At 46.2% G+C, this 27,931-nt stretch overlaps 1 protein-coding gene across 3 annotated transcripts; it reads left to right on the top strand.

Moving 5' to 3' along the window:
* The first annotated feature begins 1,967 nt into the window (after nt 1-1,967).
* LOC102462875 (cytosolic phospholipase A2 gamma-like) lies at nt 1,968-21,265 on the top strand. Of its 3 annotated transcripts, none has more exons than XM_075911999.1 (13): nt 1,968-2,121; nt 2,611-2,727; nt 4,086-4,225; nt 4,507-4,705; nt 6,136-6,250; nt 7,949-8,089; nt 9,145-9,198; nt 10,098-10,148; nt 12,235-12,360; nt 14,185-14,280; nt 17,348-17,571; nt 18,514-18,682; nt 20,763-21,265. In XM_075911999.1, the coding sequence occupies exons 1-13, from the start codon at nt 2,104-2,106 to the stop codon at nt 20,933-20,935; spliced, it is 1,623 nt and encodes a 540-aa protein (XP_075768114.1). In that variant the 5' UTR covers nt 1,968-2,103; the 3' UTR covers nt 20,936-21,265. The 3 variants fall into 3 exon arrangements, with proteins under 3 accessions (XP_075768114.1, XP_075768113.1, XP_006135760.2); XM_075911998.1 differs by having other exon boundaries at nt 4,083-4,225; nt 20,763-21,264; XM_006135698.4 differs by having other exon boundaries at nt 4,083-4,225; nt 17,417-17,571; nt 20,763-21,262.
* The last annotated feature ends 6,666 nt before the right edge of the window (nt 21,266-27,931 follow it).

The raw sequence follows: 27,931 nt of genomic DNA, 5'->3' as shown, positions 1-27,931 counted from the left end.
GATGGACGCAGGCACTCCGAAATACGTAGAGCTCCTCTTCTCCTTCCTTTGGATTTAATGTTTGAAAGGGGTTTCAAATGTTTGTCTTAACTCACCTTTCTAGAATAATCCTTTTTCCTGCTAAACGCTTCTCTCTTTACCTACCTTGATAGTTTTTTCTCTTAATATTGAATTTATTTTAAAATAGTCTTATTATTTTTAAATGCTCTTTCTTCACCTTAGCGTTAATATTTATAGCTTTCCTAAGTGGTTCTCTCTTAGCCTGCCTTCATCGAATAAGCCTTTTCTCTCTTTTTCAATGTAAACAGTCATCTTTTCCTCCATCTTTGCAAGAAACTCCACTGTGTCTATACACATTGTTAAAGCTTTATCTTATTTATATTGTTTTTAAATTCCCACTTTACCGCTGGCTTACTGATCTTTACTACAAACCGCACTCTCACGTAAGTGTTCCAGGGGGTAGCCGAGTTAGTCTGTTACAGAAAAAAAAATGGTCTGGTAGCACTTTATAGACTAACGAAACATGTCGATGGGGTCATGAGCTTTCCTGGGCACAGCCCACTTCTGCAGATGACCGGAGTTATGAGTTGGGGATATGAAAAATCGAAATAAATAGGAGAGGGGAAGGGGAGGGGGGAGAGAAAGGAAAAGGGAGGGGTGGGGGTCAGCATCATTAAGTATCTGAGAATGGGTACTTAAACGTAGGCAGAGAAAAATCCAAGTCAATAGATAGATTGCTAGACAGGGAGGGTACCACTCAGAGAGGTGGTAGCACCTTTCCTGGTTATTAAGTAGGTTGAGTCCCCACCAGCCCATATCACCATTGAGTCCATTAGCATGTGAATTGAATTTGTGGATGAACTGGGCTTCTCTGTGTATTTGGCTTGTAGAGCTGGTTTGTGGCAAGGGAGCTGCTTGCAGGTCTGTCAGACTGCGGCTAGGCAAGCTCAAATGCTCACCAACAGGCTTCTGTACATGCCCTTCACGTATACCCCACTTTACGTACACTGCATCGGTGACATCGTCATCATATGGACCCACGGAAAAGAGACTCTTGAAGAATTCCACAAGGATTTCAAAAATTCTACCCTACTCTCATCCTCAGCATGGACCAGTCCACAAGGGAAATCCAAGTTCAGTTAAATAACGGACACATTTCCACATCAGTGTGTGTAACTAAACACGGATTTTTCCGCTAGTGTTTATATTTTCCGTACTGCTATTCCTTTTAATCCCCACATTACCAGACATTTGCTAATCTTTACAACAAACTAGATTCTCACACCAGTATCTGTGATTAAACACAGACTTCGCCTCCATTTTTAAAGCTATTCCGAATTTTTCTTCTTTTCTAATCCTGGCATTAGCCTGTATTTACTAAAGTATAAAACAAACAACTCTGTCTTCTATGTAAATTAACCTTTCTTTCGTGTAGCCTCTAAACGTAACCAACAAGCTTTCTTTTTCAAACAAAAATTCATGGAAGTCTCTTTTCTCTCAGCTTATCTTAAAAATTACCCCTCTTCAAACAGTATAATAACGATCAACTTTTTTCTTGCAAAACGACTGATGGCTAAGCTTTACCAAAACTCTTTCATAACCCATCTCTCATCTCTCCTACTTTTCCTCTCTCAAAAGTTTCCTCTTTTCCAACATTATATAATAATAATAATACACTTTTTTCTCTCAAAATGGCTGACAGCTAAACCTAATAAAAAATTTCAGAAATTACCTTTGTTGTTTCCTACTATTGCTCGATACGTCTATCAAAGCCCAAACACTACACCATCCCCAGCCAAATATAAACCGAAATTGTATTGTGACGAATGCTGTCACTACTGCTTTTATATCTGGAAACTAGAACCTCTAAACAATAAAGCTAAATGTTAGATTGTTTTCTTTTACACTTCCATTAAGATTTGGGGTCGTACCTCCATTAGTTGCCTGTTGCTATATTCAATGTTCCTTTTCCCTGAAATTGTTACAGAAGAAAACAAGTGTCAGATTTTGACTGGGCCCTCCCACCTCAACGCTCTTTGAAGAGTCTGTTCACCACTGGAAGAAGAAGTATCTCCACAAGGAAATCTAGAAGAAGCTGTGAAAATGTCTCAGCCAAGAGCGGTAAATTTTTGATCTTACAGAAACTTGCTGTGTTCAACCCAGACTCGAGTTCTCTCCTTTTGAACAAACGTTTTGCAGTTTTTGGATCCGGTTCAACTCAAATTGATACCCCCTTTTGCCCCAATTTCTCAGAACTTTCAATGACCTGGAAAGCCTGTCACTGGCCAAGCGCTGCCTGGGACCTTGGCTGAGGTCTCTAAGTACAGGCATGGTACAGATATAAGCAGGGAATTTCTGAGGGGCGTGTAATAGTGTAATGGCCACAGGGTTGATTTAGGCCTGCGACCTCTGAAGCTGAGTGTAAGAGCCTCTACCCGCTGAGCTAAAGGGCAGCTGCTTTTTAGCTCAGCGGGTAGAGGCTCCTAGAGTCCCAGGTTCAAATCTGCCTGGTGGCGGTTAAACGAGCTGCGCCTATCCCCCCAAATCTCCACTTCTTGGTGGCCTTTGAAGGAATCGTGCTTTTAATTTAGGGCCTTTTATTTTTGGCAGGATGACACCAGTGTCCGATTTTCCCCGGAGCTCTCAGAAGGGGAGAAAGAAGCCACCAGGAGCAGGAAGGTGAAAGTCCTGAACTGTCTCAACAACCTGGGTGTTTCCTGCGATGAGGTAGGCCTCCGTCATGCTCCACAGCGCTAAGGGGAACAGCCTGGAACACTAGCCACACCCCTGGGGATGGAGGTGCCCGGTATAGCGTGCAACAGAATGTTCCCAAACCACAGGGAGGCGGCCCGTGGTCACAGACACACACAACTTGCATCCTGGGTTCAAACTTGGGGCCTTAGGTGCTTGAGGCAAAAGCCCTGACATCCGTCAAGCAGTATGGGGCTTTGTGGGGCCAGGGGAGATGCCACCCTCTATAGGCTCCTAAATAAGCTGGCGGGAGGGACTGACCCTGCGTCCTTGTGGGAGTGGAGGGGTTCGGGATGAAAGGGCAGAGCCAGGGGTAGTCAGCCCTCAGCTATTCCCAGGGAGGGAGAGTTGGGTTGAATGCGCTATTGACCCTTGACGGACAGATTGCTAAGATCAGTAATGAATGGGGATTGCGTAACATGCTTCCTACATGCATCACAGCACCCTCTGCTGGTTGAACTGCACAGAGGGTAAAAGCCAACTACTGCTGCCTACCTGCTGTGGTGATTCTCTTACTGGCATGGTGGAGCTGTGGAGAACCCCCCAGGAGAGTTACCTAGCATTAAAAAGTGGTGGTCCTGGAGGGAAGAGAGCTCTACACACCTGACATACCTGAGGGACGTCTCCTCTCTTTGGGCCTTGCAGATGCAGCTTAGGAAACTTTCACTGCTTCCTCCTCACACTAGTCTTCCTAAGAGAGAGTGACCTTGATTTTTTTGGTGCTCAGGAGTCAGTATCTCTCGTTTTCATCGATCCTGTTGGTGCATTAGCATTCAGTGCCTCCTTTCACAAAATCACCATTTTTCATCCAAAAGTCCATTACAGATAAAAAAAAATTAAAGCTTTTGAAACTTTAAATTTCGACATTAACATTTTGCAATTGTGAAGGAAAGCAGGCAATTTGGGGAGCATTTCGGGGGTTTTGGAGAATTCTCCAATCCCTCCCCCCCTTAATTTTTGATGAACAGTTTGGTTCCTCCAAGAAAGCCACATTTTCTAGGAATAAAAATCGTTTTGTGACCACCTGCACTTCAGACATTTTGGGGGCTCAAAGACGGATCCTCGTATGTGAAACATTTGTTCTAACATACAAGCAGACTGGCTCCCAGGAATCATGGAGATTGAGGGTCGTAAACATGGAGACAGTATAGAGATCCAGTAAGTTTGAGTCAAATTTCAAGACTAATGGAAACCAAAGGGAGTTAGGAACCTGCATTGCACTCTAATCCCTCACACTCATACCTTCCCTGAAAGGGTCTGCCCCCGGGCTGAGTACCAGAGAGGCCTCAGCGTTCTTCCTTCATTTGTCGTTTTCTCTTCCCCTTTCCCAGAAGACCATGCCCAATATCGCCGTGCTAGGATCAGGCGGGGGCCTGCGGGCCACAATCGCCCTTCTGGGAACCTTGGCGGAGATGAAGAAACAAGGCCTGCTGGACGCTGTCATGTACCTGTGCGGGGTGTCGGGTTCCACCTGGTAGGTGCACATCGTCAGAATAGCTTCCGAGGGATGCAGATGATGGAGTTTCTCTCTTGCTCAGCTCTCTGGAGAGGACCTTGGCTCTTTCCCTCTTCTTGGTATGGAGCTCCTTCCTGACAGCCCTGGGAGAATTTCGTGTCACATCACAGAGGGGTTATTAACATTCCAGGTTGATCATTCGTCGTTGTAAAGAGAAGGTCCGAAGATTAAAAGAGGAAGGGTGGTTCCCTATTCTACACCCCGAGTCTAAGCCTCATCTCTCGCTGGTTCATTCGTAGGTGCATGTCCTCCCTCTACAGCGAGAAGGACTGGGCAGAGAACGTAGAGATGCTGGAGGAAAAACTATGTAATGATCTTTGCTGGACTCCAATTGATCTAAAAAAAGAGTTGGATTCGGTGGCAAAGGCAGCTGAAGATAAACTCTTCTCTCTGACCGATGTCTGGGAAGCGTTCGTTGTCAAAAGTATATTGAAACTGGTGGGTTCTATGTAAATTTAGAGTGGTACCACTGAAAAGTCAGGTATTCACTTAATATAGTCCATTGTGTTCTCTCTCTGTCTCTCGGCAGTACTTGGGATTCAGGAATAAAAGAGTAAATAATAACTCCTGCTCGTATTTGAAAGCTTTCTGACCCCTCATGGTAACTTTGTAGGTCTCAGGCTCTTCCCAGGAGCTCTCAAACATCACTGTGGTGTTTCAACATTTCCAAAGTGTGAGCAGTTTAAGGGATTTGGAGACCCATTAAAACAAGTGGGAATTTGGCCACTCAATCCCTTTGGTTGTTTGGAGATCTCAGCCTCGCATCTGATCCCCAAATCCTCAGCTTTCGACAATGTAAATCGATGTGCAAAAGAGCAAAAGAAATAGAAATTTCTGTCCCAGTCTCTTCAATCGAGCAGAGAAAAGCCTCAGCACAAGTTAGAGAACTTAGAGAAGTTCAGACTTTAAATGGTCTGGTTTTGACAGTGAGAGGAATTAACTGTCGGAACCTCTTGCTAAGTTTCAGGGTAGATTCTAAAGCAATGACCATTTTGAAATCATTATTGGATGTGGTTTTTTCTAAAATATTATTTAGCCCAAAACCATTTTGATAAAGTTCAAGTCAATTTTGGAGGTGGGACTTTACCCCTTCAGCTAAATTTTCAAACCAAAACCCATCTCAAAGGAAAAAGTCGAAACGTGTCATTTCCAACAGGCCAAAACAAAGCATTTACATTTTTATTTGAATAAATAAATATGGTGCTTTTTCTTGGCATTTTTCTTGGAATTTTTTTCCTCAGCTGAAAGAATTCACCACATCTGACCTGAATTCATAAGTCATTTCAGAACAACAAAAAATAATTTTTTGATTGAATGTAATAGTCCCCGGAAAATGCTTTGCCTGGATTCACTGCTCCCAAATTCCTATGGATTTAAATAGAACTCAAGTATTGGAGCGGGAAGTGTTATTCCGAGCTGGAGGTCTCTCACCCACATGAGCGCTAAGCTCTTTCCTCTGCTCCTGCCAGTGCAACACCGATATTTTTATCGTCCTAACACACTGTGTTTCCTCAAACAGATGAGCAGACTTTCTATCTCCAGCATAGACATGTCCAAAGGCACTTACTCTGCTTAGCTGGTTTTGAAAAGCCCTTTAGGTGCTTCTCTGTGTCTTTAGGAGCCAAATAATTTTGAAACTCTGGCCCTAAGTCACTCACGTCCCTTTGAGAGACTCCACCACGGACTGTAAAGACTTGCTTGTTTGCCTGCACAGTGAAGGCTAGAAGGAGGGAACAACCAGGAACATGATAGTAGTCTGGGTAAAAAGGATTTTATTCTTAGCCTGAACTAATTAGTAAGGAACCGAATTTCTGGGGATATCACCAGAGCTGTTCTCTTTCTGCAATAATCAATTCTCCCCTTTCCAGCATGATGAGACAAAGTTATCTGAACACAAGGCTGCCTCCAGTAATGGGATTAACCCGTACCCCATCTATGCAGCAATAGAACAGAACACATTTGACAAAGATCATACAAGTCCAGGTAAAAACATGTTTTTTCACAAACCTCTCATCTCTCTCTTCCTAATTTTCAATCACAGTTTTATGACCCATTCTACCAAAATGGTTACTGGTGCTCTCCATTAAAAAAAATTGTCCAAAAAATGACAATTTCCCATGATTATTTCAATAGTGACTTTGAGCAATTCATCAAACCTGTATCTGACAGTTTTATAACCCATTCTACCAAAATGGTTATTGATGCTCTTCCTTAAAATAAAAAGAAAGTTTGTCCAAAAAATGACAATTTCCCATGATTATTTCAATAGTGACTTTGAGCAATTCATCAAACGTGTATCTGACAGACTGCTGCCTTGCAAATGTTTCCAATGTATTTCAAAGAGGGGGGGTCTATTTGGAAAAGGAAAAGAAGTTGGGAAACTTACGAAAATATCAAACTGTTGTTTCCTTTTTCAATCAGCTCTGCTGTTAAATGTATCGCTTTTAGATTTGGCTCCTTTGACTAGAAAACAAGAGCTAGATGGGAAGGCTGAAAAAATTGGGCTTGTTTAGTTTGGAAAGGAGAAGAGTAAGAGGGGACATGAGAGTGGTTTACAGATATCTAAAGGGGCGTTACAAAGGGGAGGGAGAAACAATTGTTCTCCTTGGCCTCTGAGGATGGGACAAGAAGCAATGGGCTTAAATTGTAGCAAGGGAGGTTGAGGTTGGACATTAGGAGAAACTTCCTACCTGTCAGGGGGGTGAAACACTGGAATAAGTTGCCTGGGGAGGCTGTGGAATCTCCATCTCTGGAGATATCGAAGAGCAGGTTGGACAGGGATGACCTAGACGGTGCTTGGTCCTGCAGTGAGGGCAGGGGGCCAGACTTGATGACCTCTCAACGTCCCTTCCCATGCTAGTGTTCAAGGATTCTACAATTATGGCTCATTTTCCCCTTCTACCTTTGGTTGGAGTTAGAGATGGGTTGTTGGAGGGTGGGTGCAGAAGGGCTGGGATACACAAGGACAGGCCATACCGGCTTAGAAAGGAAACACTAGGTGGAGGAGGTCAGAGTGGAAAATAGCATGAAAATGGGCATGGATGAAAAAACAGACTGAGAAATTGGGTGGAGCAAATAAACTGGGGGGAAGGGGAGGGAGAAGGGGCTGAGAAATTATTACCCTGAGCCAAAAAAGGAACAAAAAATTGGCAACCGAAAGGGCACATTTTCCAAACCACTGGGAAAAGGTTCCGAAATGGCAACCAAAATGATTAGTGATTTGCAGAGAAAAAGGGAGACTAAAAGGGGACAGGCTAGAGGTCTATAGAGTGATGACAGGTGAAGAAGGGAACGTTATTTACTTGTGCCCATGACATAAGAACTAGGGGTCACCCAATGAAATTCAGAGGTAACAGGTTTAACACACAGCCAATCTGCGGAACTCCTTGCCAGAGGATGTTGTGACGATCAGGATTTTTAACAGGGGTCAAAAAGGAGCTAGATACGTTCATGGAGGTTAGGCCCATCAATGGCTATTAGTCAGGATGAGGGATGGGTAGGAATGGTGTGCCTAGTCTCTGTTTGTCAAAGGCTGATGGGGCAGGATCACCTGATGATTTCGTTCTGTTCATTCCCTGTGGGCACCTGGCAGTGGCCACTGTTACAAGACGGGGCAAGATGGATCTTTGGCCTGACTTTGTGTGGCCATTCTTATGTTCTTACCTTATCTGTGTTTCACAGGGGCCTGGTTTGAATTCACCCCCGATGAGTCTGGCTTTCCCGGCCTGGATGTATTCGTGAGAACTAAAGCTTTGGGAAGCAAATTCCAGGGTGGGAATTTGACAGCACCACAGGAAGAGAAAGACATCAGCTACTTGCAAAGTGAGCAGTGAAGCCCCTAGATTTCCAGCTCAGTGAGATGATACCCGTCTGCCAGGGTGGGGCTAGAAGCTGCAAGGGCTCAGTAGACTATCTAGAGCAGCGGTTCCCAGACTTTTCAGCATCACACCCCCCTTTTCAATTTTTGAGAAACCCTCACACCCCACCTCCAAAAATAGCAGCAAAACTTGTGGGGCAAAAAAAAAAAAAAAAAAAAAAAAGATTGCCCTTCCCTTTTAAGGGGGAATTTTGAAATCTGCCGCAGCCAGCCCGAGCTGTACGTGTTTCGGTGGCTGAGCAGACAGGCCGACTGGGCTCTTTCTTGAGTTTGGGAACCTATGATCTAGAGCTCCTGTTTCACAATATGGCACACTGGGCTCTTTCTTGAGGGGGGGAATTGATGAAGGCCTGGGTAACCTCGCACACCCCCAGAATTTCTTCACGCCCCCCAGTTTGGGAACCCATGATCTAGAGCTCCTTTTTCACAATACGACAGGGAATGAGCTAGAGTTTCTGACCAGGAATCTGACCATTACACACCAACCCGGGGTGCAGTGAAGGACCAAAATATCTCCTCTCACATGCACCAAGCCTGTATAGAACAGAGAAATCGATGTGAGGGCAGGGACAGGACACGATGACCCCTCAAGGTCTCTTCTGGTTCTTGGCTTCTATGATTCTGTGATTCTAAGATTAATGTGGGAAAATTCCACGAGCCAAACTCCCACCCTAGAGTCCACTGGGTCTCCAGACCCTTCTGGGGGGAAGGTGCCCCTACTGTTCCCTGGCTATGTGCGGGAGTGACTCAGTCCATGGTGGGAGAACAGGGGGGAGATGCAAAGGGTAAAATGTTGGAAAATTTTAACCTCCTCTACTTAAAATGAACGATTTCAGGAATGGATCCATGCACGCACCAAGGTGCAAAACACCAACACCCCCATCAGAGACTGGTCTGCCAGTTGGGCCACCATCCTGACAGCTCTTGACACATTATTCAGATAGACTTCTTGTTCTCTTAGCTCCACCGTGACCAATATTTATTTTCCTTTTTTTTCCAGGTCTCTGGGGAAGTGCCTTGGGAAGCATGCAGGAAAACATACACTATTTAATAGGTGCTGAAATTTCTGTGTATTGAAGGTAGGGGTGGGCCATTTGTTGAATTGGAACAGGTCCCCCGTGGAAGCATCTCTCTATGGCAACTGCAGCTGCAGCAGGCACAGCCAAGGGAAGGGTGTATGTTCCCCAACTGGGTCAGACAGACACAGAGGCAGATAGATAGACGAACTGTCTGTCATACATAGTAGATAGCACTTCGTTTCTCCACCGCTGCCCCCTGTTGGCGCAATGGGGTTACAGCTGCCCCAGCCAAATCTATGGAACCTTACTCCCCCCTGTGGCCATTCTTCAGTATAACTGTCATTGCTCTCAGACCCCTCCCCTTCCCTATTATGGAAAACAATCCCATTCCAGGCACATCCCATTGTCCTGACACAACCAAACCCCGACCTAGCTTTAAGTTATGGTACGAGGAAGTTGCGTCGCAAACGTGGTGGTTTTAGCTCTTATTGTTAAAGAGATGTCCTTGAACAAACGGGCTCACAGATGGGTGGACACAAAGGCAGATGCATATTTCTAAAAAGTATAAGAAGATTAGCTGTTACCTGCTACTGCTTCGCTTTTGTTGAATGAAAACATTTTGTAAGGTCAATTTAAACTTTCTGAATTGAAATATTTCCAAAGTTCAGATATTTTGAAAAGCTGACTTTTTGAACATATTTGAGAAGAAAACAAATGTCAGAATGTCCAAAATTTCCCATGAGGTAGAAATTCTTGTGAGTTATACCAGTGAAAGCCAGATCAAAACCATGTTCTTCATACCGAGATCTCAATCAACCTCAAATCTTAATGGGAAAAAATGACTCCACTTTATAATTCAGAACCTAGATTACGGTTTATTGTCAATAGTCATAAGAAATGATTCCTAATGCATGTTTTGTTTTCCATTTCTGAGCACACGTTATGGCGCTATTCCAAGGAGTCCAGAAACCTTTGGATTCTCAAGGTGGGTCCCTGTGTTTCTGGTTGGTTTTCTTTGTCCTGACATGACTCCACTGAAGTGAAAGGAGCTATTTCCAATCTGCACCACTGTGTGAGGGTGAGCCCCCCAAGAGTAGATGCAGCATATGCTGGCAGAAGGAGATTTTTGGGGGTCCTTCATTTCTAGTTCCCCAACCACATTAGCTCCATCGATAGAAAGATTCTCTCTTCCAGCTTACAACTGCTGCTACACTGGGTCTCTGGTACCAAAGGGGGTTTCTCACATTACACTAAACCACTTCCAGAGAGAGATACCCTAAACCCACAAAGCAGATATCAGTATCCACAAGAGAAATATGGCTTCCTAGGCCTGAAAGAACCATTGTAAGCATTTAGTCTCACCACATCCCTAGCACAGGCAAGAGAACTTCTCCAAAATAATACATCTTATTGGAAAAAAATCCTCTTGATTAAAAAATTGACATAGTCGGAGAATCCACCATGTCCCTTGGTAAGTGTTTCCACTGGCTAATTACCCTCACTGTTTAAAAAACAATTAATCCTGACTCTACCGTGTGAATTTGTCCAGAGTCTAGCTCTCAGCCACCAGAGTTTGTTATAGTGTTCTAGGACTTGCATGGGGAGCAAATCCCAGATCAATCCAGAACTTCTTTCATGCCCCGTCCTCTATGTAGTCGGAAGCGATGATCCCAAGGCCCCTCCTGGCTGTCAAAGTCATGAATTTTTTAGGAAATCTCTTCTTCAGATCCTACCTCACCCATCCTATCTCTCATATCCAGGGACTCCCTTGATAATACTGTACACAACAATGAATTAAAATGCAAGTTAATTTTTTCTAAACATCATGTTGTCGACTTCTTTCAAATTTTGGCACATAAATGCCTTAAAATCTTGGCCAATTGTCCAATTCCCATTGGCGCCATTAAAAGTCTTCATCTCAACTCATTTCTGTATGATATTCAAAGAAGACCAAGGGAGTTAGGTACCCAAATGCCACCAACCTCTCTGGGTACCTAACTCTCCTCATGTTTGTGGTAAATCTCAGCATAGAGTCCAGATTTTAAAGAAATATAGGCATCCAAAGGATTTCCAAAAGCCAGGATTCAGAGGTGTTATGAGGTCCAGATGAATGAATCAGACCAACAATTTCAAAATGTTTGGGGGGAAAAAATTCTTTCAGGTGAATCAAAACTTTCTCTTTTTAGATTTTTTGAAAGTGGCATTCTATATCAAAGAAATATTAGAGACTATACATCAGTGTTACTTAAACTGTGTTCTGTGGAGGCAAAGGCAGCTGAAGATAAACTCTTCTCTCTGACCGATGTCTGGGAAGTGTTCGTTGTCAAAAGTATATTGAAACTGGTGGGTTCTATGTAAATTTAGAGTGGTACCACTGAAAAGTCAGGTATTCACTTAATATAGTCCATTGTGTTCTCTCTCTGTCTCTCGGCAGTACTTGGGATTCAGGAATAAAAGAGTAAATAATAACTCCTGCTCGTATTTGAAAGCTTTCTGACCCCTCATGGTAACTTTGTAGGTTTCAGGCTCAAAAAAAATCCTTGGTGTTATTGTTTTATGTTCCATGGATTTAAAAGAAACACTGCCATACATGACCATTCCATTCTGGGAAGGTATGGTATGTTGTAGAAAAGCATTTCATTTCAATTCTTTCTCGCCCCGCCCCATGCCCTCCAAAAAAAGTCCCCAAAATCAGTATGTTCCAAATTGCGAGCAAAATCGATAACAATTTGAAAGTTTATCAAAATCTTAAGCAGAGAGCTCAGGAACTTGAATGGGGAAGAGCCATGCATTGAATGAATGAATGAATGAATGAATGAATGAATTGCTGCATGCTGAAAACATCCATGTGTTTCCCAGTATTCCCACAAATTCCCACAGCTGTACCAATACACACAGGCTCAGATTTTCAAAAGGGACTGAGGCAATTAGAACCCTAAAACCTCTCTCTTATTAGTGGCCACCAAAACTGCCTTAACCCCCTTTCAACATCCCTGTGCCCCAAAATGGATCCAATGAGCCTTCCATTGCTTATCTCAAAGCTAAGCTCATTTCCCCCTTCGTTTACGTAGGGAAGGAAGTCGAGAATTCTGAAGTGATGAGACTTGGAAACAATTTAGATGAGTTTTTGAAGACCCTTGAAAGCGCATTTTGGAACATGATTCAATCTATCATAAAACCACAACAGAAAGATGCAGGTAAGTCTTATGGAAACTTTGGTCTGTAAGACAGGCTTCTGAATGTCCTAATTCCTGCTTCAGATGTGGGAGCAAAGAACCAGATGTTCCTAAAAAAGAGAAGAATGATCCTTGAACTATACCCCTGTGTCATTCATCATTTCAGCTGTGTCAGCTCTTTCTTCTGCTATTTCTCCCCTGATCTTAAGAGGAAAACGAAAAGGATGTCATCATCACTATCAGGTTAAAGTTTAGGAAAAAAAGATTCATAGCATCATGGAATCATAAAATACTAGCAGTGGAAGGGACCTCGAGAGGTCATCGAGTCCAGTCCCCTGCCCTCCCAGCAGGACCAAGAACCATCTAGACCATCATCCCTGACAGGTGTGTGTCCAACCTGCTCTTAAATATCTCCAGGGATGGAGACTCCACAACCACCCTGGGCAATTTATTCCAGTGTTTCACCACCCTGACAGGCAGGAAGATTTTCCTAATGTCCAACGTCAACCACTCTTGCTGCAGTTTAAGCCCATTGCTTCTTGTTCTATCTTCAGAGACCAAGGAGAACAATGTTTATACCTCCACCTTGTAACACCCTTTCCGATACTTGAAACCAGCTCTCATGTCCCCTCTCTGTCTTCTCCTTTCCAAACTAAACAAGCCCAGTTCTTTCAGTCTTCCCTCCTAGCTCATGGTTTCTAGACCTTTCATCATTTTTGTTGCTTTTCTCTGCCCCTTCTCCTGTTTATCCACATCTTTTTTGAAATGTGACACAAGACTAGGAATAAATAGGCAGCTTTCTAAATGGAGGGAGATAAATAAGGTTTTCCTCCAGAGATCTGGACCAGGGTACTTCAACATCATCATAAAGCATCTGGAGAAAAGGAAAAAAGTGAAATGTCAAAGCCTGAAGACGATAAAAAATTACTCATAATAGTTAAGCCAAAACTATTACTGGAAAGGTTTGCGGGGGATTTCACTAACCATCAACCATCAACAAAATAATCATTAAATTTGATGGTGATAAATGCAAACGAATACACATAACACAATCCCAACTCCACAGGAAGGCTATGTCTTCACTGCAGAGCTATTTTCAGAAAAGCTCTACCGCTTCCAAGGAACAAGTCCACATTTTTGGAACAGATTAGAAAAAAGTGGACGTATCCTTTTGGCAACCCTGTATCCCGCTCAGTGAGGACGGGCCAAATTCTGGAAAAGCGGGAGAGGCTATGCAAATTGTGGTTCACAGTGGGTGTATCTCCTTCTGACTTCTCTCTGCAGTCGAGTCACAGCCTGAAAGAGACCTTGTGGTGGCTAGTCCTCTCAAAACATCCTCTCAGTGTGCGGTAGCAGACAGGAAAGAAATACGATCTCGTGGTGCCCATGAAGAAATTCTTCCTCTGCTTTGTTGAAAACCTCCTACCTATTCATGTCATTGGGTGACCCCTTGTTGTTATGTGACAGGAACAAGTAAATAACTTTTCCTTATTCACATTTTCCACTACTCGTGATTTTACAGACCTCTATCCTATCCCCGTCTAAACCGAAATGTCCCTGATAGCAGCCCTGTTCCCAGGTACGTGCTGCTCCTCGGTCATGAACCTTAACGAGTATCAATGGTGCGCAGATCACTAAATAGAAGAAAGTAAGGTCAGGCTCAGCTTGGCTCTTTGGAAAGGTTGCTGACCCCGTTGGAGCAACAAAAGCCGATCCCCGTCCCCACCCCCACCACAACCCACCACAGGGGCAGGAAAGGTGGGAGGTGTCCGCCAGTGACTCACCACATTTCCACTCACGTGTGTTCTGCATCACTTGTCAAACCGATTGTTCTTCCCTCACCAGCACTCCTCCCAAAATACCTGAATTTATGCTTGAAGTTGATGACCTGTTTCAAAAACTGGACATGGGGGAGCACCAACAACTTTCTGTATGAAAATGGTAAGTAACAATTATTAGTCAAGGCCATTCCACACCCCAGAGATTGGGGGCAGAGAAGGGGCAGCTATACTGTATAATGGGCACTAGGGGGCAGCAGAGGGTAGGGTGGGGAAGGGGCGGCTATACTGTATAATGGGCACTAGGGGGCAGCAGAGGGTGGGGTGGGGAAGGGGCGGCTATACTGTATAATGGGCACTAGGGGGCAGCAGAGGGTGGGTTGGGGAAGGGGAGGCTATACTGTATAATGGGCACTAGGGGGCAGCAGAGGGTGGGTGGGGAAGGGGCGGCTATACTGTATAATGGGCACTAGGGGGCAGCAGAGGGTGGGTGGGGAAGGGGCGGCTATACTGTATAATGGGCACTAGGGGGCAGCAGAGGGTGGGGTGGGGAAGGGGCGGCTATACTGTATAATGGGCACTAGGGGGTAGCAGAGGGTGGGTGGGAAAGGGGCGGCTATACTGTATAATGGGCACTAGGGGGCAGCAGAGGGTGGGTGGGGAAGGGGCGGCTATACTGTATAATGGGCACTAGGGGGCAGCAGAGGGTAGGGGTGGGGAAGGGGCGGCTATACTGTATAATGGGCACTAGGGGGTAGCAGAGGGTGGGTGGGAAAGGGGCGGCTATACTGTATAATGGGCACTAGGGGGCAGCAGAGGGTGGGTGGGGAAGGGGCGGCTATACTGTATAATGGGCACTAGGGGGCAGCAGAGGGTGGGGTGGGGAAGGGGCGGCTATACTGTATAATGGGCACTGGGGCAGCAGAGGGTGGGTTGGGGAAGGGGCGGCTATACTGTATAATGGGCACTGGGGGCAGCAGAGGGTGGGCGGGGAAGGGGCGGCTATACTGTATAATGGGCACTAGGGGGCAGCAGAGGGTGGGTGGGGAAGGGGCGGCTATACTGTATAATGGGCACTAGGGGGCAGCAGAGGGTGGGGGTGGGGAGGGGCGGCTATACTGTATAATGGGCACTAGGGGGCAGCAGAGGGTGGGGAGGGGAAGGGGCGGCTATACTGTATAATGGGCACTAGGGGGCAGCAGAGGGTGGGGAGGGGAAGGGGTGGCTATACTGTATAATGGGCACTAGGGGGCAGCAGAGGGTGGGTGGGGAAGGGGCGGCTATACTGTATAATGGGCACTGGGGGCAGCAGAGGGTGGGTGGGGAAGGGGCGGCTATACTGTATAATGGGCACTAGGGGGCAGCAGAGGGTGGGCGGGGGAGGGGCGGCTATACTGTATAATGGGCACTAGGGGGCAGCAGAGGGTGGGGGTGGGGGAGGGGTGGCTATACTGTATAATGGGAATGAAAATTTTCCCAAATTGTCCCATTTGTACTCCCCATCCTCTGCCCTTGTGACCAAGTGCCCGGTGACAGCTGTGGATTTCCTGCAGACCGATCCCTGTTCTCATTCCCATGTATCAGCTGGTGAGCGGAGGTGGAAAAGGAAGTGAGCTTCCCTCTGTCCCAGAGTAGGGTTGTTAGAGCTACAGCAGTTGCCCCCGGCGTGGGCTGTCTCCACAGCGCAAGAACGTGTCTAAACGGGGCAGGAAACGATCATCTCTGCCTTCGGCTCCACCCCCCTTTGCTGAGTGTTTGGTTTTGCTGGTTTCCAGTAACCCCTCTCCGCTTGCTGGGCGCTGGGGTGGAATTGGAATCAGTCTGCTTTATGAGAAGGGTCGCAAGGCGCCCACCCCTGTCTGTGCGGAGGAGACACCTGGGCCAAGTTTGCCAAAAACAATATTTTAGTTATTCTAAAAGATCATTTCCTAAGAGTCACATTTTCACCAACAACCCTTCCCCCCCCCCCAATCTTGTGGTTATTGTGGGAGAGGTTGGGATTGAAATCTTGCACTATTTTCATAAAAACAGGAACTGAAAGGTGGAATTGAAACAACTTGGAAACCGCAGCTCCTTTTGTGTGTGTGGTCACAGCAGATAGTGTTTGACCCGCTCCCGTTTCCGTTCTGAGTGTTCATCAGAAGTACTTAAAAGCGATTCCCCGTGGAACTGAGCGGAACAGGAGTGCTCGTTTGCTTTGTTTTGCCAGTTTACAGGATCTTTTCTGAATCTTGGAGCTGAGGAGTTTCAAGAACAAGATACCAATAGACACTTGGGCTGTGTCTAGACTGGCATGATTTTCCGGAAATGCTTTTAACGGAAAAGTTTTCCGTCGAAAGCATTTTCAGAAAAGCACGTCTAGATTGGCACGGATGCTTTTCCACAAAAGCACTTTTTGTGGAAAAGCGTCCGTGGCCAATCTAGACGCACTTTTTCACAAAAAAGCCCCGATCGCCATTTTCACGATCGGGGCTTTTTTGCGGAAAACTCATCTCAGCTGTCTACACTGGCCCTTTTGAGCTAAAGTTTGGCGCAAAAGGGACTTTTGCCCGAACGGGAGCAGCATAGTATTTCCGCAAGAAGCACTGATTTCTTACAGTAGGAAGTCAATGCTTTTGCGGAAACTCAAGCGGCCAGTGTAGACAGCTGGCAAGTTTTTCCAGAAAAGCGGCTGATTTTCCGGAAAAACTGGCCAGTCTAGACACAGCCTTGGAGTTATTGGGATTTAGACACCTAGGCCCAGACTGTCAAAGGTATTTAGGGACTGCTGTGTTCGGCGTTGCCTGACTGATTTAGAAGTACAGTTTGTCAATGAGATTTTTGACTTCCAAGTGCCTAAACACCTTCAGAAAAATATTGTAATTTAGGGTTTTTTTGCAATTCCTACTTGCGCCTCTCTCTGTGTCCTTGGGCCCAGCTACCTCCTCGCAGTTCTCACTCCTTCTGGGACTTAGGTGAGCATCCGAGCCGGTTCAGCCCGTGACTCCCACTCTTTTCACTTGGAATTAGACACTTGTCAGTGACCAGGATGGGAAAGGTAGGGGCAGGAGTCGTTCCTAGTGGTTACAGCAGGTATCCTTAGCAGAGTATTCGAGCTGGAGTCAAAAGCCAGTCAGACGGCCGGGGACTCAGCCAGCAGGGAAGCAGGTAGCTGCTGGTCCTTACTACTGACTGTGTCTTAGAACATCCCACTAGGACCTGATCGACACCTTCGGTACCTTTTAAACCAGGCATGGCAGATGTCAGCCTCAAGCAAGTCACCGAAGGCCTAAATCAAGACATGGGGCCGTTTTTTGCAGACAACGTCCATACCGATGGCTTGGACAAGCGCGAAGTCTTCAACTTGATCGACGCTGGCGTGGCTAACAACTGCGCCTACCCGCTGGTCCTCCGCCTGGCCAGGCGCGTGGGGCTGATCCTCTCCTTCGACTTCGGCATCAAGGAACCCTTTGAGGTAACTTCCACGATTGACGTGACACCGCCCCAAAACCTGACCCAGGATCGAGCAGGGCGTGAGGACGCGGCACGTCAGCCGTGACCCGGGGAGGCTCCACTCTTCTTACCAACAGCAACTTGGAGTCTCGGAAGGGGCTGGGTGGATTTGAGATGTGTGGACGCAGGGATATTTACCTTGCTCCTTGCTAGGTTGCGGGCTGTGAGTTAAGGGAGACTGGCCCGCCATGACCTCTTTTTGCCTTTGAATGTCACAGAAGAGGAAATTCCTTAACCTTAAACCTTCCTCTGCATCCAAATGGCAACTCCACCGACATTCCCTGTGCGCATCCCCCCAATGACCTACCCGGTAGCCCTTCGGCTTGGCCATGTTTTAATTTCCAGTGGTAGCTACGTAGCCAAGGAGCAGAAAGGTTCGTTCAGTTCCTACAAGCCAAACTCACCAACGCTCCAGCTGGCTCCTTTGGGCGGCTCCAGTACCAGAGCACGTTGCGGCTTTGGGCGTCTCCCACACAAACATCCCCGTGGGTGACTTCGAGAAAAATCAAAAGAGAGAAAAAAAATTCAAGTTGTGCTTTTGCATCTGGATGCCTTGATTTCCATTCATCACCTTGGGCGGAGATTCTCAAAGCCACCGACAGGATGTGTTTTAACGGGGACTGGGCCATTAGGAGGCTTTGAATCCCACAGCCATCATAGATGTGTGGTTATATAATGATTCTGGCTACCGGTTATGTCTAATTTCCATGGGACGTCCGCTCTCGGTAAGATCCTTCAAGGTGGGATGTTGTGTGTCTTAGATTAATTATGTTATTCACATTTCACCCTGGCCATATTAGCAGGATCATATTGTATTTGTGGAAAGGTTAGTTAGTTAGTTAGTTAGTTACTTAGCTAGCTAGCTAGTTAGTTAGTTATAAAATCACTTTTCCTTCCTCCCCAGACCCTCCAGAAGGCGTCCAAGTTTTGTGAGGAAAATCAGATCCCATTCCCCCCGATAGATCCAGAAGTGATTAAGGACCAAGACAACCCCTCCAATTGCTACGTCTTTGAAGGACAGGGCACTCCCACCGTCATGCACTTCCCACTCTTCAACACAAAAAACTGTCCAGGTAAAGGGGTTGTACTTAGGTGGCTCATTGCTGGGTGAGCCACAGACATGACAGACCCCCCCAAGCCAACAGGGGCCTTGAGCCAGACTGAGCTTGGGTGCCGACCTCCTTCAGTGCTCAGTGCACACCCCTCCCTGGGCCTCCCAGGGGTGAGCCGAGCCGGCTCCCAGCTGAGTGTGAAGGCGTATCTGGGTCCCGTTCCCTGGCACCCACATCTCTTCCCTCATGGCACAGGGAGTTGGGTCACCCGATTCAGCCTGTGTTCCTCCCAGGGAGCTTGGAGGGTCTCAGCCTGAGGCCCCGCGATTCTCCATGTCCTAGCAGTGAATCTCGCCCTACGTGTCGAAACCGGAGCGCTCTGAAATGTATTGCCTACTAGAACTTTCCCCCAGTGTTGCTTGGGTCCTTCAGGGCAGAGGGTTGGGGGGTTCAGGGGTCAGAGTAGGGGGCTGGGAGGTGAAGCGGGCCAGAGGGCAGGGGGTGGGGGTTCAGGAGTCAGAGCAGGGGGCTGGGAGCAGAGGAGGGGCTGAGGGCAGTGGGTGGGGGTGCAGGAGTCAGGGCAGGGGGCTGGGAGCAGAGGAGGGGCTGAGGGCAGGGGGTGGGGGTGCAGGAGTCAGGGCAGGGGGCTGGGAGCAGAGGAGGGGCTGAGGGCAGTGGGTGGGGGTTCAGGAGTCAGGCAGGGGGCTGGGAGGCAAGGAGGGGCTGAGGGCAGGGGGTGGGGGTGCAGGAGTCAGGCAGGGGGCTGGGAGGTGAGGAGAGGCTGAGGGCAGGGGGTGGGGCTCTTCCCTGCGATTGCTGCCCCCAGGGGTCACTGCAGAGCAAAATGTCCCTCCTCCCGGACCCCTCCCTTTCTGTGCTCGGGAAAACACTCCCATTCCAGGCACTTCCATTTTCCTGGCTCAGCCCAACCCTGACCTTACGTTAAGTTAGGATGAGAGGAAGCTGAATCCCCAAAGCGGTGGTCCTTGCTTTTACCGTTTAGGAAGAGCTCTTGAACATACAGACTCACAGACAGCTGGACAGACTCGCAGACAGACAAACTCGGCTAGCCCCCGAAGCTCCTACACATTTTAGAGTGTTTTTGTGTTACAGAAAAAAAACAACAACTGGTCTGGTAGCACTTTCTAGACGAACAAAACATGTCGAAGGGATCATGAGCTCTCGTGGGCACAGCCCACTTCTGCAGATGACCGGAGTTATAAGTAGCAGATGTGAAAACTCGAAATAAATAGAAGGGAAGTGGGGGGGAGGAAGAGGATAACACTCTGTCTCCTACCCCCTTCCTGTTTTGTCTTTAAGTATCTGGAGAATGGGTGCCATACCTAAGCAGATAAAGATCAAAGTCAATAGATAGATTGTTAAGACAGGAAGGATACCACTCAGAGAGCTGTTAGCACCTTCTGTGGTTTCCTCCCGTTTAAATCACGATAAAGTCCATTAGCCTGTGAATTGAATTTGTGTATGTTATGTAATTCCAAGCTTTCTCTGTGAATTTGGCTTGAGGAGCTGGCCTTTGACAAGACCGCCACCGGCAGATCTGTCAGATCATGGTTAGGCAAGCAGAAATGTTCTCCAATTCCAGTCGTCTGAAGAAGTGGGCTCTGCCCACGAAAGCTCACGATCCCATCGACATGTTTTGTTAATCTATAAAGTGCTACCAGGCCATTTGTGGTTCTTTTTTAAAATGTATGGAGAAAAATGATTTGTTATCTGTGTGTGTTTGTGGGTGGGTGGGAGGACTAAGACAAATGTCTTTAACTCTATGGTTAGTTTTGTTTTGACATGTTTTCCAAGGGATGCCAAGGAATCCCGAACAGAAGATTTAGGAATCGGCTGGACAAGCCCCTATTAGGGTTGGTCTATGTTCATGTGGTCCTGCCTCAGCGAAGGGTGCTGGAGGAGATGTCCCCCCCAATCTCCTTTTCAGCCCAACTTTTCTGTGATTCTATGGGAACAGGTGGCATTGGCCATGTTGTTCCCCCTCCTCTTTAGGCGACTGATTCTTTGCTTTAGGGTGCCGGAAAAGTGTGTGAGAAAAACCATTGTTTTCCTCCCTTCTGCCCTTCCCCACCTCTTCTAGGACCACAAGAAATTACAAAGACCAGAATCACGTTTCCCACCCTTCGTATGTCCTACACAAGGCAAGAGATGGAAGAACTCCTCAACAAGGCGAAGAGGAACGTGACCGAAAACAAGGAGAAGATTCTGGAGCAGATCCGGAGGATTGTGTCTTCTCCCACCAGGGGATTTTAAAACCACCTCTCTTTTTGGTTCACGAAACACAGAAAAATCTTTGCCTGACTTACACACGACACTATACACCAGGGTTGGGCAATACATTGGCGGCGGTTCACCAGGGTTAGCCCCTGGTGGGCCGCGGTCACTATTTTTAACTGCACCTCCACAGGTACGGGCGGCCGCAGCTCCCATTGGCCGGGAGCAGTGATCTGCCACCAATGGGAGCTGTGAGCCCCGTACCTGCAGAGGCGCCAGTAAATACGCCGGTGAGGGGCCTGCCAGATCCGATCCGGCCATAGGCTGGTGTTTGCCCACCCCTGCTGTACACTGTGCGCATTCAGAACCAAACTGTAGTAGGGAAAAGTGGTGCCCACCCCTGCTGTACACTGTGCGCATTCAGAACCAAACTGTAGTAGGGAAAAGTGGGTTAGATTCACAAAGGGATTTAGGCACCGAACTGCCCTGTAGGTAGCCCCAGATTTAGGCACCTCAAGACTCTTGATCAGCTGTCACGAAACACAGAACTCCCTCAGCACCTAAGATGTTGCCGGGGCATCTCCTAGGTACCTAGATTTCTGCCTCAGGGCCTGTGTCCCGCAGCCCCATCCCCCCGGCCCAGTGCCCAAGGCCCAGGGACTCTTAAAACCAGAACAGAGGTGTCACCTGACACAAGGCAGGTTTCAGCCACAGCTGAGTGTGGGGCAGGTGAATCCCAGTGGGGCCCGGCGGCTGGGCTTCCCCTGCGGAATAGGGCAGCTGGGAGCCAAGGCCTTTTGTGAATGTCGCCCTGCAATTAGTAACATGTCCCGAGGGGGAGAGATGGGAGTGTGGGGATAGATAGATAGATAGATAGATAGATAGATAGATAGATAGATAGATAGATAGATAGATAGATAGATAGATAGATAGATAGATAGATAGATAGATAGATAGATAGATAGATAGATAGATAGATAGATAGATAGATAGATAGATAGATAGATAGATGGGGGTGTGGAGATAGGTAGATAGATAGGAGGGAGGGAATGTAAGGAGGTAGATAGTACTTGATGATTATTAGATGGGCATATACAATAGTTAACAGTGATAAGGCTACATAGATAAAGTCATATATAAAAGATAATATTCATATACAATATCTTATGCTAGATTCATATGTAATAGGTTAGGACAGATGAACAGATAGACGCCTGGAAGGAGGTGTGGGGGTGGCTAGTATGTGATTCTCCCTAGATGGATAACTAGATATAGGGTAGTTCCTCGTGAAATAGCGAGATACATTCATATCCAGAGAGAGTTGCTAAGACTCTCATACAGACACATTGGTTCGTCGGTGTTCACACGGCATCACTCTAGGTTGACTCCATCATGTCAAAAGACATGATTGGCTTAACAAGGAGATCTTGCACAATCTCAAAATAAAAAAGGAGTCTCATAAAAAATGGAAACTAGGACAAATAACAAAGGATGAATATAGGCAAGCAACACGGGAATGCAGGGGCAAGATTAGAAAGGCAAAGGCACAAAATGAGATCAAATTAGCTACAGGCATAAAGGGAAACAAGAAGACCTTTTATAAATACATTAAAAGCAAGAGGAAGACCAAGGACAGGGTAGGCCCACTGCTTAGTGAGGAGGGAGAAGCAGTAACAGGAAACTTGGAAATGGCGGAGATGCTCAATGACTTCTTTGTTTCGGTCTTCACCGAGAAGTCTGGAGGTGTGCCTAACATAGTGAATACAAGCAGAGAGAGGGTAAGTTTAGAAGATAGGATACACAAAGAACAAGTTAAAAATCACTTAGGAAAGTTAGATGTCAGCAAGTCACCAGGTCCTGATGAAATGCATCCCAGGATACTCAAGGAGCTGATAGAGGAGGTATCTGAGCCTTTAGCTATGATCTTTGAAAAATCATGGCAGACAGGGGAGATTCCAGAAGACTGGAAAAGGGCAAATATTGTGCCCATCTATAAAAAGGGGAATAAGAACAACCCAGGAAACTATAGACCGGTCAGTTTAACGTCTGTCCCAGGGAAGATAATGGAGCAGGTAATTAAGGAAATCATATGCAAACACTTGGAAGGTAATAAAGTGATAGGGAATAGCCAGCATGGGTTTGTGAAGAACAAGTCATGCCAAACTAATCTGATAGCTTTCTTTGATAAGATAACGAGCCTTGTGGATAAGGGAGAAGCGGTGGATGTCATATACCTAGACTTTAGTAAGGCATTTGATACGGTCTCGCATGATATTCTTATTGATAAACTAGGCAAATATAACTTAGATAGGGCCACGATAAGGTGGGTGCATAATTGGCTGGATAACCGTAGTCAGAGAGTGGTTGTTAACGGTTCTAAATCCTGCTGGAAAGGGATAACAAGTGGAGTTCCTCAAGGGTCTGTTTTGGGACCCATACTGTTCAATATCTTCATCAATGATGTAGATATTGGGATAGACAGTACGCTTATTAAGTTTGCAGATGATACCAAACTGGGTGGGGTTGCGACTTCTTTGGAGGATAGGGACATAATTCAGAATGACCTTAGCAAGTTAGAGAAATGGTCGGAGGTAAACAGGATGAGGTTTAATAAAGAGAAATGCAAAGTGCTCCACTTAGGAAGGAACAATCAGTTCCATACATACAAGATGGGAAGCGACTGTCTAGGAAGGAGCATGGCGGAAAGGGATCTAGGGGTCATAGTGGACCACAAGTTGAATATGAGTCAACAGTGTAATGCTGTTGCAAAAAAAGCAAATATGATTCTAGGTTGTATCAACAGGTGTGTTGTAAGCAAAACTCGTGAAGTCATTCTGCCGCTCTACTCTGCACTAGTTAGGCCTCAGCTGGAGTACTGTGTCCAGTTCTGGGCGCCACATTTCAAGAAAGATGTGGAGAAATTGGAAAGGGTACAGAGAAGAGCGACAAGAATGATTAAAGGTTTAGAGAACATGACCTATGAAGCCAGGCTTCATGAACTGGGCTTGTTTAGTTTGGAAAAAAGAAGATTAAGGGGGGACATGATAGCGGTTTTCAAATATCTAAAAGGGTGTCACAAGGAGGAAGGAGAAAATTTGTTCCTCTTGGTTTCTGAGGACAGGACAAGGAGTAATGGGCTTAAAGTGCAGCAGGGGAGGTTTAGATTGGACATTAGGAAAAAATTCCTAACTGTCAGGGTGGTCAAATATTGGAATAAATTGCCAAGGGAGGTGGTGGAATCTCCCTCTCTGGAGATATTTAAGAACAGGTTAGATAGACATCTGTCAGGGATGGTGTAGACGGAGCTTGATCCTGCCTTGAGGGCGGGGGGCTGGACTCGATGACCTCTCGAGGTCCCTTCCAGTCCTATGATTCTATGATTCTATGATTCTATGATTCTATGTGATATCATGGGGCCCATTGTGCTAGGAGTGGTTTTGTCTTGTGCACACCAATGTCCCCACAACTCAAAGCACTTGCCATCAGGCCGACAGGGGCGCTGCACGGATTCCGGGCCTGGCCGCTGCCTGACGAGTACCCGCCTCTGCAGGATCTCACCGGGGTGGCTCCTGGTTTTCGGAAGGAAAGGAGATGAGAAAAGAGACTCCTGGCGAGTGGCGAGGCCTCAGTCTCGTTCCCACCCTGGGGAGATGTGGGGTAACCGCACTGCCGCTGATGTTGTTACTCCATGTTCCCAGAGGTTGGAATCCGCATGGTTCTTTACAATTGGGAGCTTTTTATTGCCTGTTCTGTCCCAAGTCGTGGGTGGGGTGTTTGTGCTGGGTGTGACAATACGACTTTCCTACCCTCTTTACTTCTGTGTGATGAATATTACAGAAATAAACGCGAATGCCCATTATTTTTTAGCCTGCGGACTGGCAATCAAAATAGGCTTGGGAAATGGGTTGAGAATAGCCCACTTTTTCACATCAAAGAATTTTTTTAAAATTTACTCTTTAGTACTAAGTCGTTCATAACATCCTCCTTATTTATTTCGGAGAGTAGGTCCTTCTCACATGACGTTAACATGAAGGATTCACGATGTGACTGTGTAAGACAATTTCCCAATTTGTTCAGAATATACTTCAGCTTTGAAAAAGACCTCTCCCAGGATACCTGCATTGCAGACAAAGTTAGTACATATTTGTACACTAGAAAGACATGCCTATAGGCCAGCGTGTGCAAATCAAACTTGTCCCAAACATGGTAACAACATGCCATGCAGCTTTTGCAGGATTTACATTTTTGGAGAGCAGTTTCGTTGCAATCGTCGCTATTCTCAATAGTGTCATTTAAGACATCTTTGATAAGAGTTGACCTGAATTTGCTCCATTTCCTTGTGAAATCCATCATTTCTATATGCAATATTTCTTTTGAGATAGAGTTGCTAATTTTTTTAACAACTCACTTCATTTTTCAAATGCATTTTCGGGGAGATTGTTTAGAATATTTTTTAAATTCTTCAAATCCAAATAAGAAAATTCTGTGTAAAGATTTTGGTGTTTTAGATACCTCGTATTGAAACTGCTGACTACGCTATCCATTGTAACCTTATACACATTTATGCGATAATGTTCTTTTGCATTTCTTAGTGTTTCATTCGAACGAAATTCCCCAGGTAACTTTTTCTGTATTCTAGTCTATTTTTCTTTACAATCTGTTTCAATAAACATATCTACACTTTTGATTTCTAATTCTTCATTTGCCGATGTTACAAATGTGGTAGCTGCAATAAGGACTTGTTCAAAATCTCTCGATATTTTATACAATTCTTCAGATGTACTTTCAATCATCTGATACACTATGGGTACGTCTGGACTACAGGGCTCCGTTGACAGAGCCATGTAAAGTAGTTTACTCAGCATAATCAAAGAAGTGGGGATTTAAATAATCCCCACTTCATTAAAATAAACATGACAGCCGCGCTGTAACTATGATCAGCTGATTCGACAGAGCTCGGCAGTCTAGACGTGGATCTGTCGGCCGGGGAAGCCTTTGCCGACCAATCCTGTAAACCCGGCTTCACGAGGCATAAGGGATCAGTCGGCAAAAGCTTCCCCAGCCAACAGATCTGCGTCTAGACTGCCGTGCTGTGTCGGATCAGCTGATCATTGTTACAGCGCAGCAGCCATGTTTATTTTAATGAAGTGGGGATTATTTAAATCCCAGCTTCTTTGACTACGCCGAGTAAACTACTTTACATGGCTCCGTCAACGGAGCCATGTAGTCTAGACGTACCCTTTTATATTATGCACGTTATTCGACTAAATACTCCGATAAAGGAGAAGTGTGCTCAGAAATCTGTAAAAATAGTTCTGCGGTTACTGTTGTTTTAAAACGAGTCAGAGAATTCAAAATAGTTTTGGCTTTGTGCACTACACACATGGACACAAACACACACAAACACAGCCAAAACAGAAAGTTCTGCAAACATCACACACATGCAGAGACAAAATAGAACCTACTGCAAACTGCACCACACACACACAGCCAATATAGAAATTATTGCTAACATGCACTACACACACAGACACAAAAACATACAAACACAGCCAAAACAGAAAGTTCTGCAAACATCACACACATGCAGAGACAAAATAGAACCTAGTGCAAACAAGCACCACACACACACACACACACACAGTAAAAAAAGAAACTATTGCTAACAGGCAGCACACACACAGACACAAAAAAACACAGAAACACAGCAAAAACAGAAACTACTGTAAACATCAGACGCACGCAGAGACAAAAGAGAGCCTACTGCAAATGTGCGCTACACATATAAACAGTCAAAATAGAAACTACTGCTAACATGTACCACACACACACACACACACGCACAAACACACAGAAACACAGCCAAAATAGAACCAACTGCAAACGTGCACCACACACACACACACACACAGAGCCAAAATAGAAACTACTGCTAACATGTACCACACACACACACGCACAAACACACAGAAACACAGCCAAATGAGAACCAACTGCAAACGTGCACCACACACACACACACACACACACACACACACACACACACACACACACACAGAGCCAAAATAGAAACTATTGCTAACATGCACTACACACAAACACACACAAACACACAGAAACACAGCCAAAATAGAAACTACTGCAAACATCACACACACAACCAAAATAGAAACTACTGCAAACGTGCACCCCTCCCACACACACACAGCCAAAATAGAAACTATTGCAACCATACACCACAGACACAGACACACACACAAACAGAAACTTTGCAGACATGCACCCGCTGATCTCCGTTGTCTCAGTGCCAGCTTGAGAAATGGGGCGGGGGAAGGGAAAGGGTCCCTCATGCTGCTATTGAGCCTGTCTCCGCAGACCACAGCTTCCTGGCAGAAGTCCATGGGATGCTGGAGAAAGCCTCCCCCACATCCCCACCCCTGTCCCGGGCATGGAGAGCTAATTCTGACCTCTTGAAACAGGAAGGACGAAGTGGGTGAAGGGGAGATTAACAATGAATCAACTCACTTGCCTTTTACGCTCCGCTGTGGAGAGCTCACTCCGGCCTGTGGATTCCTCTTTCTGCTTCCTGTCTGATCTACCCCAGGGAATCCGACTTGCTGCTCCCAGAGCTAGGAAGCTCCGCAGGGTGGGCAGGGCTATCAGCAGGGCAACGACCTCGCTTCAGAGCTGCTTTTGAGAGCAGTGTAAATGCCGCTTTTTTCCCCTGGGCCACCATCCCGGACGTTCCTCCTCTGTTCAAAATGATCAGGCACCTGAGGCTGCCCCGACTCTTAAGCGATGCTCTGCAGGGTTCGAGAGTGAGCATGAAGACATGGAACACCATCCAAGCCCAAAGGATTTGGGCACCAATCTTAGGGACCATCAATAGAAAACTGCAGGTATCTAGGCTCTGGATTTCAAAGCCTGCAAAGACAGGAGATACACACATTGGCCGTGTCCACACTCAGGGATTCTTTCGAAAAAAGTACCCTTTTTTCGAAAGAACTTCCCCTGCATCCAGACTCAAGCCGCGTT

The sequence above is a fragment of the Pelodiscus sinensis genome, chromosome 30 (assembly GCF_049634645.1).
Source record: "Pelodiscus sinensis isolate JC-2024 chromosome 30, ASM4963464v1, whole genome shotgun sequence".
Lineage (NCBI taxonomy): Eukaryota > Metazoa > Chordata > Testudines > Trionychidae > Pelodiscus > Pelodiscus sinensis.
This window is presented reverse-complemented; position numbering and strand designations above follow the sequence as displayed.